This window comes from Watersipora subatra, chromosome 8, assembly GCF_963576615.1.
Source record: "Watersipora subatra chromosome 8, tzWatSuba1.1, whole genome shotgun sequence".
NCBI classification, from domain to species: Eukaryota; Metazoa; Bryozoa; class Gymnolaemata; order Cheilostomatida; family Watersiporidae; genus Watersipora; species Watersipora subatra.
The window spans coordinates 36,659,908-36,677,434 of NC_088715.1; the positions used below are offsets into that span (position 1 = coordinate 36,659,908).

The following is a 17,527-nucleotide window of genomic DNA, read 5'->3' on the forward strand; positions in this document are numbered from 1 at the left end:
GTAGATGCAGATATTGAACTTGGACTGTAGGTACAGCAATTGAACTTGGACTGTAGATACAACAATTGAATTTGGACTGTAGATACAGCAATCGAACTTGGGCTGTAGATACAGCAATTGAACTGTGACTGTAGATACAGCAATTGAACTTTGACTGTAGGTACAGCAATTTAACTTGGACTGTAGGTACAGCAATTGAACTTGGACTGTAGGTACAGCAATTGAACTTGGACTGTCGATACAGCATTTGAACTGTGACTGTAGATACAGCAATTGATCTTGGACTGTAGGTACAGCAATTGAACTTGGACTGTCGATACAGCAACTGAACTTGGACTGTAGGTACGGCAATTGAACTCGGACTGTATATACAGCAATTGAACTGGGACTGTAGATACAGGATTTGATCTTGGACTGTAGATCCAGCAATTGAACTTGGACTGTAGATACAGCAATTGAACTTGGACTGTAGATACAGCAATTGAACATGGACGGTAGGTACAGCAATTGAACTTGGACTGTAGGTACAGCAATTGATCATGGATTGTAGATACAGCAAATGATTTTGGACTGTAGGTACAGCAATTGAACTTGGATTGTAGATACAGCAATTGAACTTGGACTGTGGGTACAGCAATTGAACTCGGACTGTAGGTGCAGCAATCGGACTTGGACTGTAGGTACAACAATTGAACTTGGACTGTAGGTACAACAATTGAACTTGGACTGTAGATACAGCAATTGAACTTGCACTGTAGGTACAGCAATTGAACTTGGACTGTAGGTACAGCATTTGAACTTGGACTGTAGGTTCAGCAGTTGAACTTGGACTGTAGATACAGCATTTGAACTTCGACTGTAGATACAGCAATTGAAGTGGGACTGTAGATACAGCAATTGATCTTGGACTGTAGGTACAGCAATTGAACTTGGACTGTAGGTACAGCAATTGAACTAGGACTGTAGATACAGCGATTGAACTGGGACTGTAGGTACAGCAATTGAACTAGGACTGTAAATACATCAATCTAACTTTGACTGTAGATACAGCAACTGAACTTGGACTGTAGGTACAGCAATTGAACTTGGACTGTAGATACAGCAATTGAACCGGGACTGTAGATACAACAATTGGTCTTGGACTGTAGGTACAGCAATTGAACTTGGACTGTGGATACAGCAATTGAACTTGGACTGTAGATACAGGAATTGAACATGGACGGTAGGTACAGCAATTGAACTTGGACTGTAGGTACAGCAATTGAACTTGGACTGTAGATACAGCAATTGAACTTGGACTGTAGATACAGCAATTGAACTTGGACTGTAGATACAGCAATTGAACTTGGACTGTGGGTACAGCAGTTGAACTCGGACTGTAGATCCATCAATTGAACTTGGACTGTAGGTGCAGCAATCGGACTTGGACTGTAGGTACAGCAATTGATCTTGGATTGTAAATACAGCACTTGAACTTGGACTGTAGGTACAGCAATTGAACTCGGGTTGTAGATACAGCAATTGAACTTGGACTGTGGGTACCGCAATTGAACTCGGACTGTAGATCCATCAATTGAACTTGGACTGTAGGTGCAGCAATCGGACTTGGACTGTAGGTACAGCAATTGAACTTGGACTGTAGATACAGCAAATGAACTTGGACTGTAGATACAGCATTTGAACTTGGACTGTAGATACAGCAATTGAACTTGGACTGTAGGTACAGCAATTGAACTTCGACTGTAGGTACAGCATTTGAACTTGGATTGTAGATACAGCAATTGAACTTGGATTGTAGATACAACAATTGAACTTGGACTGTAGGTACGGAAATTGAACTGGGACTGTAGGTACAGCAATTGAACTTGGACTGTAGATACAGCAATTGAACTTGGACCGTAGATACAGTATTTGAACTTGGACTGTAGATACAGCAATTGAACTTGGACTGTAGGTACAGCAATTGAACTTCGACTGTAGGTACAGCATTTGAACTTGGATTGTAGATACAGCAATTGAACTTGGATTGTAGATACAGCAATTGAACTTGGACTGTAGGTACGGAAATTGAACTGGGACTGTAGGTACAGCAATTGAACTTGGACTGTAGATACAGCAATTGAACTTGGACTGTAGATACAGCAATTGAACTTGGATTGTAGATACAGCAATTGAACTTGGACTGTAGGTACGGAAATTGAACTGGGACTGTAGGTACAGCAATTGAACTTGGACTGTAGGTACAGCAATTGAACTTGGACCGTAGATACATCAATTGGACTTGGACTGTAGGTACAACAATTGAACTTGGACTGTAGATACAGCAATTGAACTTGGACTGTAGGTACAGCAATTGAACTTGGACTGTAGATACAGCATTTGAACTTGGACTGTAGATACAGCAATTGAACTTGGACTGTAGGTACAACAATTGAACTTGGACTGTAGGTACAGCAATTTAACTTGGACTGTAGGTACATCAATTGAACTTGGACTGTAGATACAGCAATTGAACTTGGACTGTAGATACAGCAATTGAACTTGGACTGTAGATACAGCAATTGAACTGGGACTGTAGATACAGCAATTGAACTGGGACTGTAGATACAGGAGTTGATCCTGGACTGTAGGTACAGCAATTGAACTTGGAGTTTAGATACAGTAATTGAACTTGGACTGTAGGTACAGCAAATGAACTTGGATTGTAGATACAGCAATAGAACTTGGATTGTAGATACAGCAATTTAACTTGGCCTGTAGGTACGGAAATTGAACTGGGACTGTAGGTACAGCAATTGAACTTTGACTGTAGATACAGCAATTGAACTTGGACTGTAGATACATCAATTGAACTTGGACTGTAGGTACAGCAATTGAACTTGCATTGTAGATACAGTAATTGAACTTGGACTGTAGGTACAGCAAATGAACTTGGATTGTAAATACAGCAATATATCTTGGACTGTTGATACAGCAATTGAACTTGGACTGTAGGTACAGCAATTGAACTGGGACTGTAGATTCAGCAATTGAACTTGGACTGTAGATACAGCAATTGAACTTGGACTGTAGGTACAGCAGTTGAACTTGGACTGTAGATACAGCAATTGAACTTGCACTGTAGATACAGCAATATAATTTGGACTATCGGTACAGCAATTGAACTTGGACTGTAGGTACAGCAATTGAACTTGGACTGTAGATACAGCAAATGAACTTGGACTGTAGGTACAGCAATTGAACTTGGACTGTAGATACAGCAATTGAACTTGGACTGTAGATACAGCATTTGAACTTGGACTGTAGATACAGCAACTGAACTTGGACTGTAGATACAGCAACTGAACTTGGACTGTAGGTACAGCAATTGAATTTGGACTGTCGATACAGCAACTGAATTGGGACTGTAGATACAGGAATTGATCTTGGACTGTAGGTACAGCAATTGAACTTGGACTGTAGATACAGCAATTGAACTTGGACTGTAGATACAGCATTATAATTTGGACTGTCGGTACAGCAATTGAACTTGGACTGTAGGTATAGCAATTGAACTTGGACTGTAGATACAGCAATTGAACTTGGACTGTAGATACACCAATTGAACTTGGATTGTAGATACAGTAATTCAACTTGGACTGTAGGTACAGCAAATGAACTTGGATTGTAGATACAGCAATTGAACTTGGATTGTAGATACAGCAATTTAACTTGGACTGTAGGTACGGAAATTGAACTGGGACTGTAGGTACAGCAATTGAACCTTGACTGTAGATACAGCAATTGAACTTGGACCGTAGATACATCAATTGAACTTGGACTGTAGGTACAGCAATTGAATTTGGATTGTAGATACAGTAATTGAACTTGGACTGTAGGTACAGCAAATGAACTTGGATTGTAGATACAGCAATTGATCTTGGACTGTTGATACAGCAATTGAACTTGGACTGTAGGTACAGCAATTGAGCTGGGACTGTAGATTCAGCAATTGAACTTGGACTGTAGATACAGCAATTGAACTTGGACTGTAGGTACAGCAGTTGAACTTGGACTGTAGATACAGCAATTGAACTTGGACTGTAGATAACAGCAATGTAATTTGGACTGTCGGTACAGCAATTGAACTTGGACTGTAGGTACAGCAATTGAACTTGGACTGTAGATACAGCAATTGAACTTGGACTGTAGGTACAGCAATTGATCTTGGACTGTAGATACAGCAATTGAACTTTGACTGTAGATACAGCAATCGAACTTGGACTGTAGGTACAGCAATTGAACTTGGACTGTGGATACAGCAATTGAACTTGGGCTGTAGGTACAGCAATTGAACTTGGACTGTAGATACAGCAATTGAACTTGGACTGTAGATACAGCAATTGAACTTGGACTGTAGGTACAGCAATTGAATTTGGACTGTAGATACAGCAATTGAACTTGGACTGTAGATACAGAATTTGAACTTGGACTGTAGATACAGCATCTGAACTTGGACTGTAGGTACAGCAATTGAACTTGGACTGTAGATACAGCAATTGAACTGGGACTGTAGATACAGGAATTGATCTTGGACATCTTGGATCTTGGATCTCGTCTACAATAGGCAAAATATCATGTGAATTGGTCACCAGAAAACTTGACAGCAGTATTATTCAGCGATGAGAGCACACTTACTTTGCAAAATCACTCTGGCAACAATTATGTAAGAAGGAGACCTGGTGAAGAGTTTAAACCAGAATGTAATTTACGTACAATAAAGCATCCCACCTCAGTATTGGTGTGGGTTGTTTCTCTGCTGCTGGTCCTGGTAGATTACATTTTGTTGATGGTATGACGAATGCAGAAAAATATTGTGGAGTACTACAAAGTGTGAGGATACCATCTGCTAGAAGTCTGTTTGATAGAGAGTGGCTGTTTCAGCAAGATAATGCTCCATGCCACACAGCCAGAAGAGTAAAAAAGTGGTTTGCTGACAATAGCGTTAACACTCTGACTTGGCCTATTCAGTCACTAGACCTTAACCAAATTAAAAGTTTGTGGAGCAGAATAGGCAATCTCGTAACTAAAGACAAACCATCTAATAAAAGAAGATTTATGGAGCTTATTGTGCAATCCTGGCATCGAATACTGACACCTGAAGAGCTTCAGGTGCTGACCGATAGTATGCCCAGGCGCTGCCGAGCAGTGATTGAGAACAAAGGCTGGTCAACCAAGTATTGATCAACTTAAGGACCAAAACAGCTTTTTTCAAGGCTAAAAACCCTGTCTTTAAATTAATTCACAATAAAAGCCATTTCAAAGAAAAGAAATATGTTATTTTATGACTTTTGGTCGGATACTATTTAATAGAAATGACAACTGTACAATAAATCTCTGACAGCTTTCAGTAAACCTCTACTAATAGTTTTTATAGAATATACAATGTGGTTTTAATTTAAGTTCATCAAAACGCCAAAATTGTGACGATTCAAATGATATATAATTTTTTATAGTTATATAGAACTTTAATTGTAAAAAAAAAACACAACTCAGAATTCATTGCTATGTAACGAAAAATAGAGGCGGTTCCATAATTTGTATCACCACTGTATATACATGTATATATATATTAAATATATATATATATATATATATATATATATATAATAGATAAGTGGTCAGGCCTACTGCTAACATATGCATTAAATCTATATATATATATATATATATTACGCATGCTGTATTAGATGTGATGGTATCTCTACCTGCTCTGTATTTCACTTGCTTTGTATGCTCTTCTGACTTCTGTATCCTTAGCGGGAGAAACATGGCTTCAAGTCCCAGGTATATACATGTTCAAACAATTTCTTTTATCACTGGTTGTCATTGCTTAATTTAGTTTTCATTGAGTACCAGCTGATTGTAAGGCTATACTTCAATGGGTACCAGCTGATTGTAAGGCGATACTTCATTGGGTACCAGCTGCTTGTAACTTCATTAGTTGACCGCTTGTGTGATTTACTTTTGTTTTCTGATTGTCGCATGCCATCTTTTCTTGAGTGTTTAATTATGAAATAGTTTCTAACTTTCTACAACTGCTTTCCTTTTATACAAGCATTTTAGCTGTAGCTGTGTCTTTAAATTCTGTGTTTTCATATTATGTGTATTGTGTTGAGTGTATTGTGTTGCGTGTATTGTGTTGAGTGTATTGTGTTGAGTGTGTTTTATTGAGTGTATTGTGTTGAGTTATGACCAGATCAAGTTGATCAGGTCATAGCATATCTTAACCCTTTCGCGTGCGAATTTTCAAAACTAAATCAGACTCCCATGTGCGAATTAATTTTCCAAAAAATCGAGGTTCATACATTTTTCTGTGTGTTATTATGTGCATATATCTATGTTTAAAGGTGTATATGTATACATGTATATGTCCATAGGCATATATTACAAACAAATAAAAATGTATAATAAAAAAATATGCTTTTCATAATAATTGTCTATTTACGAATGATATTTTCGAAAGCTTTCTCCTTTACAAAGGCCCACATCATTCTTTGACCATGTACTTATTCGTGTAAAAAAGAGCTCCCACAAAGATGTACTTCCTGGATTGACAGGCTCAAAAAACTTTTCAAAATACTCTACTGGTTGAACATCTACTGGAGTAAATACTGGGCTTGTCACTGCTATAAACTGCTGAATTGTAGGAGATTTATCTCTGTTTATGTTGGTTATGTTCTTCCAGGCACTGGCATCACTCCTACTTACATCCTCATCATTACTGCTACCAGCCTTTTCATCACTGTCACTTCCAGATGTAAAGTCATTCCAATCATAATCCGAACCTGATTCAATGTCATCTCTTGCTACTAAATCTAAAAAGTCACTGTCAGCTCTGAATCTCTTAGTAATTTCGGTACTAGTACTTGCTTTATCAGAATAATCTCTGGAGGTTCTTTTAGAAGTCGCCATGACGATAAACTAAAGTCAAACTCTCGAAAAACTCAGTAAATAAAAGCTAAAACCGAACCAAAAAAAGTTAATAAATTATTTAGAAAAATTTTCTAGTTATTTTCGAAAGTTTATTTATTCATCACTGCTAAAAACGATCGTTTTTTTCAACCTCTAGGTCAATTTTTGAGGCTAACCGAAACTACTATATCGTAGCTTGCTAAACAAAGAAAGTAAACAAAAAAGGGCATTTAGCTAACCAGAAACTGCAATAATAAAATACATTACCGAAACGACAAAAACGTCGCACTGCCCATTAGCAGCCGTATCGCAAAGCGACAAAAACGTCCCTCTGCCCGCGAAAGGGTTAAGATCTTCCAGAATTTTCTGTGCACTAACTCATTGTAAGTCTAAAACTAGATAACTGACTCCTAGACCCCCTTTTTTAGTGTGCAAATTTTTTGAACTAAACACAGTAGCAACATTTTTCTGCTGTAATTTATTGTTTCCGGTTACCATTTTTAGACTTACCTCTTTCGTGTACTTTTTTTGGAATTCTAGTTTGTTCAAATTTCAGCCTTTTTGAAATGCTCACTATACTCACAAGGGCTCACTATTAATCACTGCCTAAAAGTTGCCCATATATATATAACATATATATAAGTGTTGACCTATATAGCATATATAAGTGCTGACCTATATATATAGCATTCATAAGTGCTGAGCTATATAGCATTTTTAGCATATAGCGTTTTTAGATCGTGGAAGTGTAGAAGATAGGAGTTTTGGATGGTGGTTTTTTGCAATATTTAACCCCTTCCACAGTTAGAACACTTGTGATAATGAAATAGACTTGGTCTAATTGCGGTTAGACTTATAACAATTTTTCCACATAAAAACTATAATAGGAGTTTAACGGTAGAAGAAAATATTGCCAACAAAGTAATATATGTAGCCTATATTATTATCAATGCTTATCCATAAAAGATATAAAGCCTCAAAACAAATTTGGCATGCAAAACTATGTTACAACAAGATAAACTAAAATAAAACTGATAAACTAATTTTCATGTTAAAATGAAATCAAAAAGGTAATAAGTAGCAATTAATTTTAGTGTAGTCGAGCGCTTGCTCAACATTTACGTTATATGCTGTAGAGTCGGTATGATGAGGTGGCTGTAGAGCCGGTATGTTGAGGTGGCTGTAGAGTCGGTATGTTGTGGTGGTTGTAGAGTCGGTATGTTGAGGTGGCTGTAGAGTCGGTATGTTGAGGTGGCTGTAGAGTCGGTATGTTGAGGTGGCTGTAGAGTCGGTATGTTGAGGTGACTATAGAGTCGGCATGTTGAGGTGGCTGTAGAGTCGGTATGTTGAGGTGGCTGTAGAGTCGGTATGTTGAGGTGGCTGTAGAGTCGCTATGTTTAGGTGGCTGTAGAGTCGGTATGTTGAGGTGGCTGTAGAGTCGGTATGTTGAGGTGGCTGTAGAGTCGCTATGTTGAGGTGGCTGTAGAGTCGGTATGTTGAGGTGGCTGTAGAGTCGGTATGTTGAGGTGGCTGTAGAGTCGGTATGTTGAAGTGGCTGTAGAGTCGCTATGCTGAGGTGGCTGTAGAGTCGGTTTGTTGAGGTGGCTGTAGAGTCGGTATGTTGAGGTGGCTGCAGAGTCGGTATGTTGAGGTGGCTGTAGAGTCGGTATGTTGAGGTGGCTGTAGAGTCGGTATGTTGACGTGACTGTAAAGTCTGTCTGTTGATGTGGCTGTAGAGTCTGTCTGTTGACATGGCTGTGACTAGAGGGTTCTTTTTTACCCTTGATTAAAATATCTGCATGTCCCGTAATAAGTAAATGTGAACACTGCTGTTTTTACACCTTTTTTAATTTACACCTTGTGCTTGTGTGTGTGTGTGCGTGCATGTGTGCGTGCGTGCTTTGCCATCGGGAGGGAGAGAAGCACTTCATTTGGTTGTCTGGCCAACATTTTGCTTTTGATTTGCAGTCGAACCTGGAGATAAAAGTTTAATTTATTCTCCGATCAATCATCTCGCATGTCAATCGAATTAATCTCATTTTAAATAACTGAAATCGATTTGATACGTTCTAGGCCTTGAAAAATATATTGTTCTCGATGTAATTTACGAATATAAACATGTTTTTCATTAATAAATACTTGTATATACTTTACTAAATTCATGATAAAAAAAGAACAAATTATATTGTTTAAAAGAAAAATATTCTTTAGTTTCTTTACATTATGGATAGATTAATTACGCCAACAGATGTAGCCCAGGAAGAGCATGTTTTCACCCTTAAATGTAATGACAATTTCCTTGACAAAAACAACAATGATAGCGTTGAATTCTTTCCTTGCTGAGAGAACAAAAGAATGTGTCTATTTGCTGATAAAAATGAAAAAATAATTTTTAATTTATATGTACCTATCACTTTAATTAAAATGGTCGACTCAGCGCAGAATAGACATGGATGTATGCCAGGTCATGTGCACCAAGCACCTGTATGCACCTGTGTAGAATGCATTGTGGCAGCTTGTATTTCAAATTTTGGCTTGACTGAAAAACGAAAGCTTCCCTCTAGTGATGGCTCATAAATACAAAGGCTTGTATCTCAAAGTTTGATCTTAATTGAAACTTGCTGTCAAGTCAACACTGCTCAAACTTAGCAGCCATGTTGCTGGGATGCTGTTATAAGATGGATTTTAAAATTTACAAATGCAAGTTGAATTGCTTGACATAATGTTTGAAAAATTAAGTGATGTTATCTGTCATTGTGCTGATATTGCGAAATATATCTGCAGGCTCCTCCCGAAAGACCAGACTCTCCCAGGTCTGTCATCCCCACACCTAATACTGATCGCAATCTTCAGGTTGGAAAGAAGCAAGATGGCCTACCAACAATTGTCAGCGAGTTAACCAATTGCAAGATCAATAGACCTGGTAAGTCCATGTTCATTTTTCAGTTCAAGTAGTACTGTAAAGTTCGGCCTAATAAACTTTTGTTGATATTACTGTTATATACACAATGCTGGCAGTTCTCTAAAAACTAACAATTACTGTAAAACCTTTAGTTGAACGCCATGGCACTTTATTTTTCAACTCTTCATCTTCAGTGGCATTTTATTAGAGGTGACGTTCAAAGAATGGGTGACATGGTATTTTTCGACTAGCTCGTCAGAGTTTCGCAAAAATAAATTTAACCCTATATGGGTTAAGCGATGCTAATGTTGCCTGTATTTTGCTCTCTCATTCAGATGGAGCGACAGTAATGCTCTTGGTCTCAACATTTCTGCTTAACCATTTTTCATATATGTTGAATTATCAGACCGAGTTAAACAAGGAACTACTTGGAGTAGTTTAACCGGATACAGTTTATCAATTATTTTGATGGTGTCACTTTCAGTTTTAAAAAATACATAAAACTTTGGATTTAGAAAAGGGACTTCGATACACCATTAAAATGGCTGCTTTTATATCGTAAGGTGTTCCTGAAAATTATTCTCATATTTCATCAAAATGTTTGTAAGTCTTCAAGTCAGATCGTAAACCACATTGTAGATGAATCTGATGACAATGGATTAGATTTAGACCTTAGCGATTTTGAATCAGAGTGTAGTTCTGATGATTGTGACAATCAATTAAATTAAAGGGTGGCGCTCAATTAAAGGGTGGCGCTCAATTAAAGGGTGGCACTCAAATAAAGGGTGGCACTCAATTAAAGGGTGGCGCTGTATTTTTCAACCCTTCTCCTAAAGCTCTATTAGAAGTGACATTATATTACAGGTGGCGTTCAAATGGAGGTTTCTTGGTAGTATTCGGTGTGGGAAGGAAGTTGAGTGGCGCAGATGGTTGAGTGCTTGGCTAGCGATCTGAATATTCGAGTCAATTCATGTCTGGTGCAATCTTTTTTTAACAGTCTTACGTTGGCTTTAAGCACAGCTTTTATTATACTAGAGACTCCTAATCTATTCATATAATAATATGAATATTTTACTAGCTCATGCTACTTTGGCCTGCATGTAGTTAGTCAACTATGTTCAAAGAGATCTGCTATTCTTACTCTTTGTTTTTGTATATTTAAACAGAGGTTACAGACAATATTTAGGATAAGAAATACGTTTCCTGTTTGCACCTGTATACCTACACGAAGATTAGGCAGTAAAAATTAGTTCAGCGAGTCTAATGCATTCTTCTTAACATTTATGCATTAGACATACAATATACGACTTGCAACTAAAAGCCAATAAAATCAATTACAGGCAGAGAGACAGGCAGCCGGACGACCAGTGCTGTCATTTCGGAGCGTATTTTTCTTCCGAGTGTTTGAACTGCGATAAAGTACTTTTGATTTTAAACTTGAGACATGCTGGCAGACAGATCACCGTAAAAATAAAAACAATTGCAACGGATAGAAACATACTGATACTTTCTGATAAAATCTACGAAAATTTTGTGGAAGTTCCTTTTTAATACAAAGTTGGACCAGGGACTAGACACACAGTTGGACCAAGGGCTAGACACACAGTTGGACCAAGGGCTAGACACACGGTTGTACCAAGGACTAGACACACAGTTGGACCAGGGACTAGACACACAGTTGGACCAAGGGCAGACACACGGTTGGACCAGTTGCTAGACACACAGTTGGACCAAGGACTAGACACACGGTTAGACCAAGGGCTAGACACATGGTTGGACCAAGGGCTAGACACACGGTTGGACCAAGGGCTAGACACACGGTTGGACCAAGGGCTAGACACACGGTTGTACCAAGGGCTAGACACACGGTTGGACCAAGGGCTATACACACAGTTGGACCAAGGGCTAGACACACGGTTGGACCAAGGGCTAGACACACGGTTGTACCAAGGGCTAGACACACGGTTGGACCAAGGGCTATACACACAGTTGGACCAAGGGCTAGACACACGGTTGGACCAAGGGCTAGACACATGGTTGTACCAAGGGTTAGACACACGGTTGTACCAAGGCTAGACACACAGTTGGACCAAGGGCTAAACACACAGTTGGACCAAGGGCTAGACACACCATTGTACCAAGGGCTAGACACACGGTTAGACCAAGGGCTAGACACATGGTTAAACCAAGGGCTAGACACACGGTTGGATCAAGGGCTAGACACACGGTTGGACCAAGGGCTAGACACATGGTTGGACTAAGGGCTAGACACACGGTTGTAGCAAGGGCTAGACACACGGTTGGACCAAGGGCTATACACACGGTTGGACCAAGGGCTAGACTCACGGTTGGACCAAGGGCTAGACACGTGGTTGTACCAAGGGCTAGACACACGGTTGTACCAAGGCTAGACACACAGTTAGATCAAGGGCTAGACACACAGTTGTACCAAGGGCTAGACACACGGTTGGACCAAGGGCTAGACACACGGTTGTACCAAGGGCTAGACACTCGGTTGGACCAAGGGCTAGACACACGGTTGTACCAAGGGCTAGACACAGTTGAACCAAGGGCTAGACATATGGTTGTACCAAGGGCTAGACACAGTTGTACCAAGGGCTAGACACAGTTGAACCAAGGGCTAGACAACCCATAACAAAAACTTTTGTTGTAACAGTTTGCTAAATATTGGTAGATAACTAGGTAGTTGCGCCGCCATGATAACCATTTAATTATACATTGTTTATGATTGCCCTAGAGTCAGGAGTTGCAATTGTTTTTTCCCATCCAATTACAGCCTCGCCCACACACCCTCCTCCTAAGCCAGTTTCTAAATCCAATAAGGTACATGATGGTCCACCAACCCCTTCTGAGCATCCTAATGATATCAAAGGGACCGGAGGCAAACCACCACAGATGCCTACTACCAGCTACCGGGTCGAGTTTATCTCTGGTTCTTTGCTGCGGAAAATCTCTGTTCTCAAGACAACCACCTATCAAGAAATGCTTGATGAAGTTGGAAAGTTGCTGGGGTACGCCGAGGGAACATTCTCTTTATGGTGAGGTGACATCATTTTGTATCCAGTTCTGAACACATGCTAAATGTCTGTTCAACCTTTAACAGATAAAACCTGTTCAACAGCTTTAACCAGTACAACCTGTTGTTAAACCTTTTAACAAATCAGTATTTGTACATTGGTAAATATTTTTATGTGCTGATATTGGCTGACCAATAAGGGGTTAGCAATCGATTCTGCGCCGCATTCACTACGCTAGATATGTGTGCCAGCAACTCATCAGTTATGGATTGGTGTATGGTAGTTGATCGACCAATAGCATTGCTCCAACACAATTTGCTGGTCGATTGACCAATAGCATTTCACAAATGTGTCTTGCTAGATGTAATTGACCAATAGTATTTTCCAAATGCGTCTTGCTAGTCAAAATTGACCAATAGCATTTTACTAGTGTGTTTTGCTTGTTATAATGGACCCATAGCATTTATCAAATGGGTCTTGGTAGTTAAAATTGACCAATAGCATTTCCCAAATTCGTCTTGCTAGTTATAGTTGACCAATAGCATTACACAAATGTATCTTGCTAGTTATAATTGACCAATAGCATCTTCCAAATGTGTTTTGCTAGTTACAATTGACCAATAGCATTTCACAAATGTGTCTTGTTAGTTATAATTGATCAATGGCATTTCCCAATGCGTCTTGCTAGTTACAATTGACCAATAGCATTTCACAAACGTCTTGCTTGTAATAATTGACCTATGGCATTTGTCAAATGCATTTTGCTAGTTATCATTAACCAATAGCTGATCGTTTAGCCCTATGTGTATCCATAAACATGAAGTTGCCCACATAGCAATAATTGATTAGAGGATGACTCTTAGATGAAGCCAATACAAACATTTTTTTCACTCATCGAACGCGTTTATTATACAACAGCTGTTTGGTAGTCATAGCCTGCAAGCTTGACATATATTTGAAGATTTCGGGCTATGGTTTTTGATGATGCATGAACAAGCACGTACCAATTCAGCATTGGTTGTTGTGTTGCCCACATATCCTAATCATGGTAAAAACCACGATAGTTTTGTGATAACCCTGTATAGTGCACCCTCGGGATACGATGTTTATCCATTCCAGGGTTGGCATTGTAAAAACATTGTATGTTGGGGTATAGAAACCATTGTAATTATACAATGCAAACATCCCCTGGTTGAAAGCAACGAAAGTTGTATAAAAATGTTGTACATTTGAAAAGTTAGTAACAAAATAGAATGCTAACCTTAGTAATTATAGTTACCTACAGTGACTGTATTGTATTTTATGGTTATGATCTGCAATAAAATGCAACATTATGATCTGTGTAATAAATGCAGTACGTACGGTACGGAGTTCTTACCTTCAAGACAGATGTACGTATAACATAAACTTTGAATTCTCCTCAAATAAGTTTAGCTTACTAAACAAACACACTTAAAGCTAAGTTTTAGTTTGTATTATTAGCTATGCTACTGAATTTCAACTTCTTATCACTAAAGTTTTACCAGTTTCTGTTTTCACTTTCACATTTAACGTGTCTGGTTATAACATTTTTCAACCTAATTCGACAAAAAAAGCCGAGTGATGCAGTTATTAAAAGTGGCATCTTGCAACATGACCATTTAATGGCCATCGTGAAGAGAAATGAAATTTTATTTACTTTACAGTATGTACATACCACTGGAGTAATGTGACTTGAGCTGGTACATGTAGCGAGTAAAGCAGAGAAGAGACAAAAACGTATCAATGCTAATTATGTTACTATATATTTGAAAATAAATTTAATACGTAATGCAATGGAATTTTTTAGCAGGCTTAAACAAAGTTGTCTAGTCCTGTCGAAGGGATTGCAACTCCAACTTCTCCACTGATTTTAAAGGTCGACTTTCAACAAAATTCACATTACCATAAGTCCTCATGCTCAAGCCGCGCGGTTTGTGCTCAAAACCAGATAATTCACGAAAGAAAAAATAATCCTCCAACAAGCCGCGTATGCCCACAGACCGCGGCTAATGACCGAGGTTAATGGCCGCGGTGTTGTCGTCCTTGACCCCTTCAGGAGCGAGAGTGTTGAGAAGGGTTTCGTTATACCCAGTACTCTTGAATAAGAAAACAGGCTACATCAGTACATGTGAAAAGAATTTTCTTTTACTTCCAAGTTCGAATTAAAATTTCTAAACCCTTGCATCAACAACTTTTTGTCATGTCTCAGCTAAATTTTTGTTGCGCTGTTAGAAGGCTTCACGTTTATGGAAATATGCGGTCAGGAATGAAACGATTTTAATGACCTACGACTGTGGTGAGTTAAACAATAGCGATAAATTCTTCGTTAGTCTGAAATATTCCATATACATGACCCTGAAAATAAACGTTTCTGTTTACACTTTCATGCAACCTTATTCGTCGAAATATTTTCACAAATATACTTCATGCATTCAATAAAACCATGTCTATTGTTCTTACGCGCCTTAATTAAGGTAAGGCTAAAAAATTAAAAATTCATTTAATTTTTTACCCTTACCTCGAAGGAATACATATCATTGTCTGATAATCATGACGAGCCTGTTGGTCACCTGTGATAATCGAAAAGTGCTGCAAGAATTATTTGCGAAGTATTTGGTCACACGATCAGATTACGACTTGACGATTAGGTCAAGCTGAAACGGAACTGTATAGTAGCGAGCAACTATATTTGATACGGGGTCATCGATAAAACCCGAAGTGTTTGTCATAAACTAGTGCTACGATAAGTTTTATATTGAGCTTTTTATTGGTCTTTCAATTCACATGATAACATCACGTGACAAGACAATAACCAAACTGTAATGACTACGTCAGATAAATAAACATTCCAGTGTACAGCGGCTTTTTGTTTTTGAGCTTTTAAGAGCTTGTAATTGCATTTTCACATATTTGGCACCTACAACACAACAGAGTAAAACAAGGTGAATCTTTTGATACCAAATAACTGTAATGTGAATTTTGTTGCAAGTCAACCAGCAAGAAAAAGTTTACTACTGTTGGGTCTTGAAAAGTAGAAATGGCCAGGAAGACAAAGCTTTTCTGCTGGTGCAGAGAGCGCTCAAAGGAATCAACCTAACTTGGTGTAATGTAGAAGATACCCTACTTGATCACTCATTGAATATAATACTTGCTGGTGCAGTGTAAATGCTGGTGCAATGCAGATAAGTGCTAGCGAGCTAACGCTTATAAAAGGATCCCAAGAATGTTGTAGTTTGTTTTGTATGAAATGTGCACAAGAATCGATGTAACCCGACATACAGAAGTTTGTACATATTTATACCCGGGAGTAGGGGTGTCAAACTCATTTGTAAAAAGGGCCAAAATTCAAAACATACTTTAGGTCGTGGGCCGAACAGGATAAACATTTATTTAACACACTAAAACTAAATGTTTTTGGAACATAAGTACGAGTAAAAACAGATGGGAATATTATTCTGAAACAAACTTAAACTGTAAAGGTTGACTTGCAATAAAATTTATATCACAGTTATTTGGTATCTTAAGATTCACCTTGTCTTACTCTGCCATTTTGCGGGTTCAAAATATGTGGAAATGTGATCACAAGCTCTTACAAGCTCAAAAATGAACAGTTAAAAAATTGGTTGTAGGCTGGAACCCCATATTTTGACGACGTAGTCAACTCGACAGGGTTATTGTTTTGACACGTAATGTTATCACATAATGAAATCATATGCTATTTAAAGGCTCAATATAAAACATATCGTAGCACTAGTTTATGACTATGAAAATCACTTCGAGCTCGACCATAAAGCCCCCATCAAATATAGATGCTCACTACTTAAAAGTTTCGTTTCAGCTCGATCTGACCGTAATCTAGTCGTAATCTGATTATGTGACCCATATTTCCTGCTATATGGTGCGAACAATTTCTGCAGCATTTGTCGACTATCACAGGTGACCAACAGGCTCCTCATGCTTATCAGAGGATGATATGCACCCCTTTGAACTAAGGTTAAAAAATTAAACTGATTTTTAGGCTAGGTTTTGAGATATATGTGCTCAAAGTGACAGCATTACAATGATAAGGAAATAGACGCGTAAGGACAATGAACATGGTTTCATTGAATACGAGAAGTATATTTGTGAAAATATTTCGACGCCTGACGTTGCATAAACGTGCAAACAGAAACAAATTGTGTTCAACTTCGTCACATTTGAGCCGTTTTGAGAGGGACTCCAATAGAGGTGGAACGAGACAGGATTTTCAAGTTCGAGACGAGACTCGAGACACCGTCTTGTAAAATTTCGAGACTCAAGACAGTAAAATAATGTGCATTTGGTGATGATTTCACTACACAAGGACTAGCGTACTTGGTATATGTAAAATTGATAACACTCTTTTTAAATTGAATTTTCACCTGGTGTAAACGATTTAAATACAACATTGTAATAGGGATATGCTTGTATTTTTTGTAAACAAAAGTGACACAAACAGCTCGAAAATACCGAAGTTATATATTTCTAAGAATTTTGAGCTTGATTGATAGTAGTTATTATAAACATATTGCTTTGTACAAGTATATTTTTACCATCTATTCAATAATTCTTACTTTTTAATGTAATGTGTAAT

At 38.3% G+C, this 17,527-nt stretch overlaps 1 protein-coding gene across 3 annotated transcripts in view; it reads left to right on the plus strand.

Annotated features, from left to right (window-relative positions):
• LOC137401563 (neutrophil cytosol factor 2-like) overlaps nucleotides 1-17,527 on the plus strand; it is a 64,671-nt gene that overhangs the window by 31,924 nt on the left and 15,220 nt on the right. For 2 of the 3 annotated variants that reach the window (XM_068087987.1, XM_068087985.1), the window contains exons 7-9: nucleotides 5,800-5,826; nucleotides 9,739-9,877; nucleotides 12,654-12,915. In XM_068087987.1, coding sequence (XP_067944088.1) covers nucleotides 5,800-5,826; nucleotides 9,739-9,877; nucleotides 12,654-12,915 — 428 coding nt within the window. The remainder of the gene's footprint in view (nucleotides 1-5,799; nucleotides 5,827-9,738; nucleotides 9,878-12,653; nucleotides 12,916-17,527) is intronic. The other variant, XM_068087986.1, reaches the window with a different exon arrangement.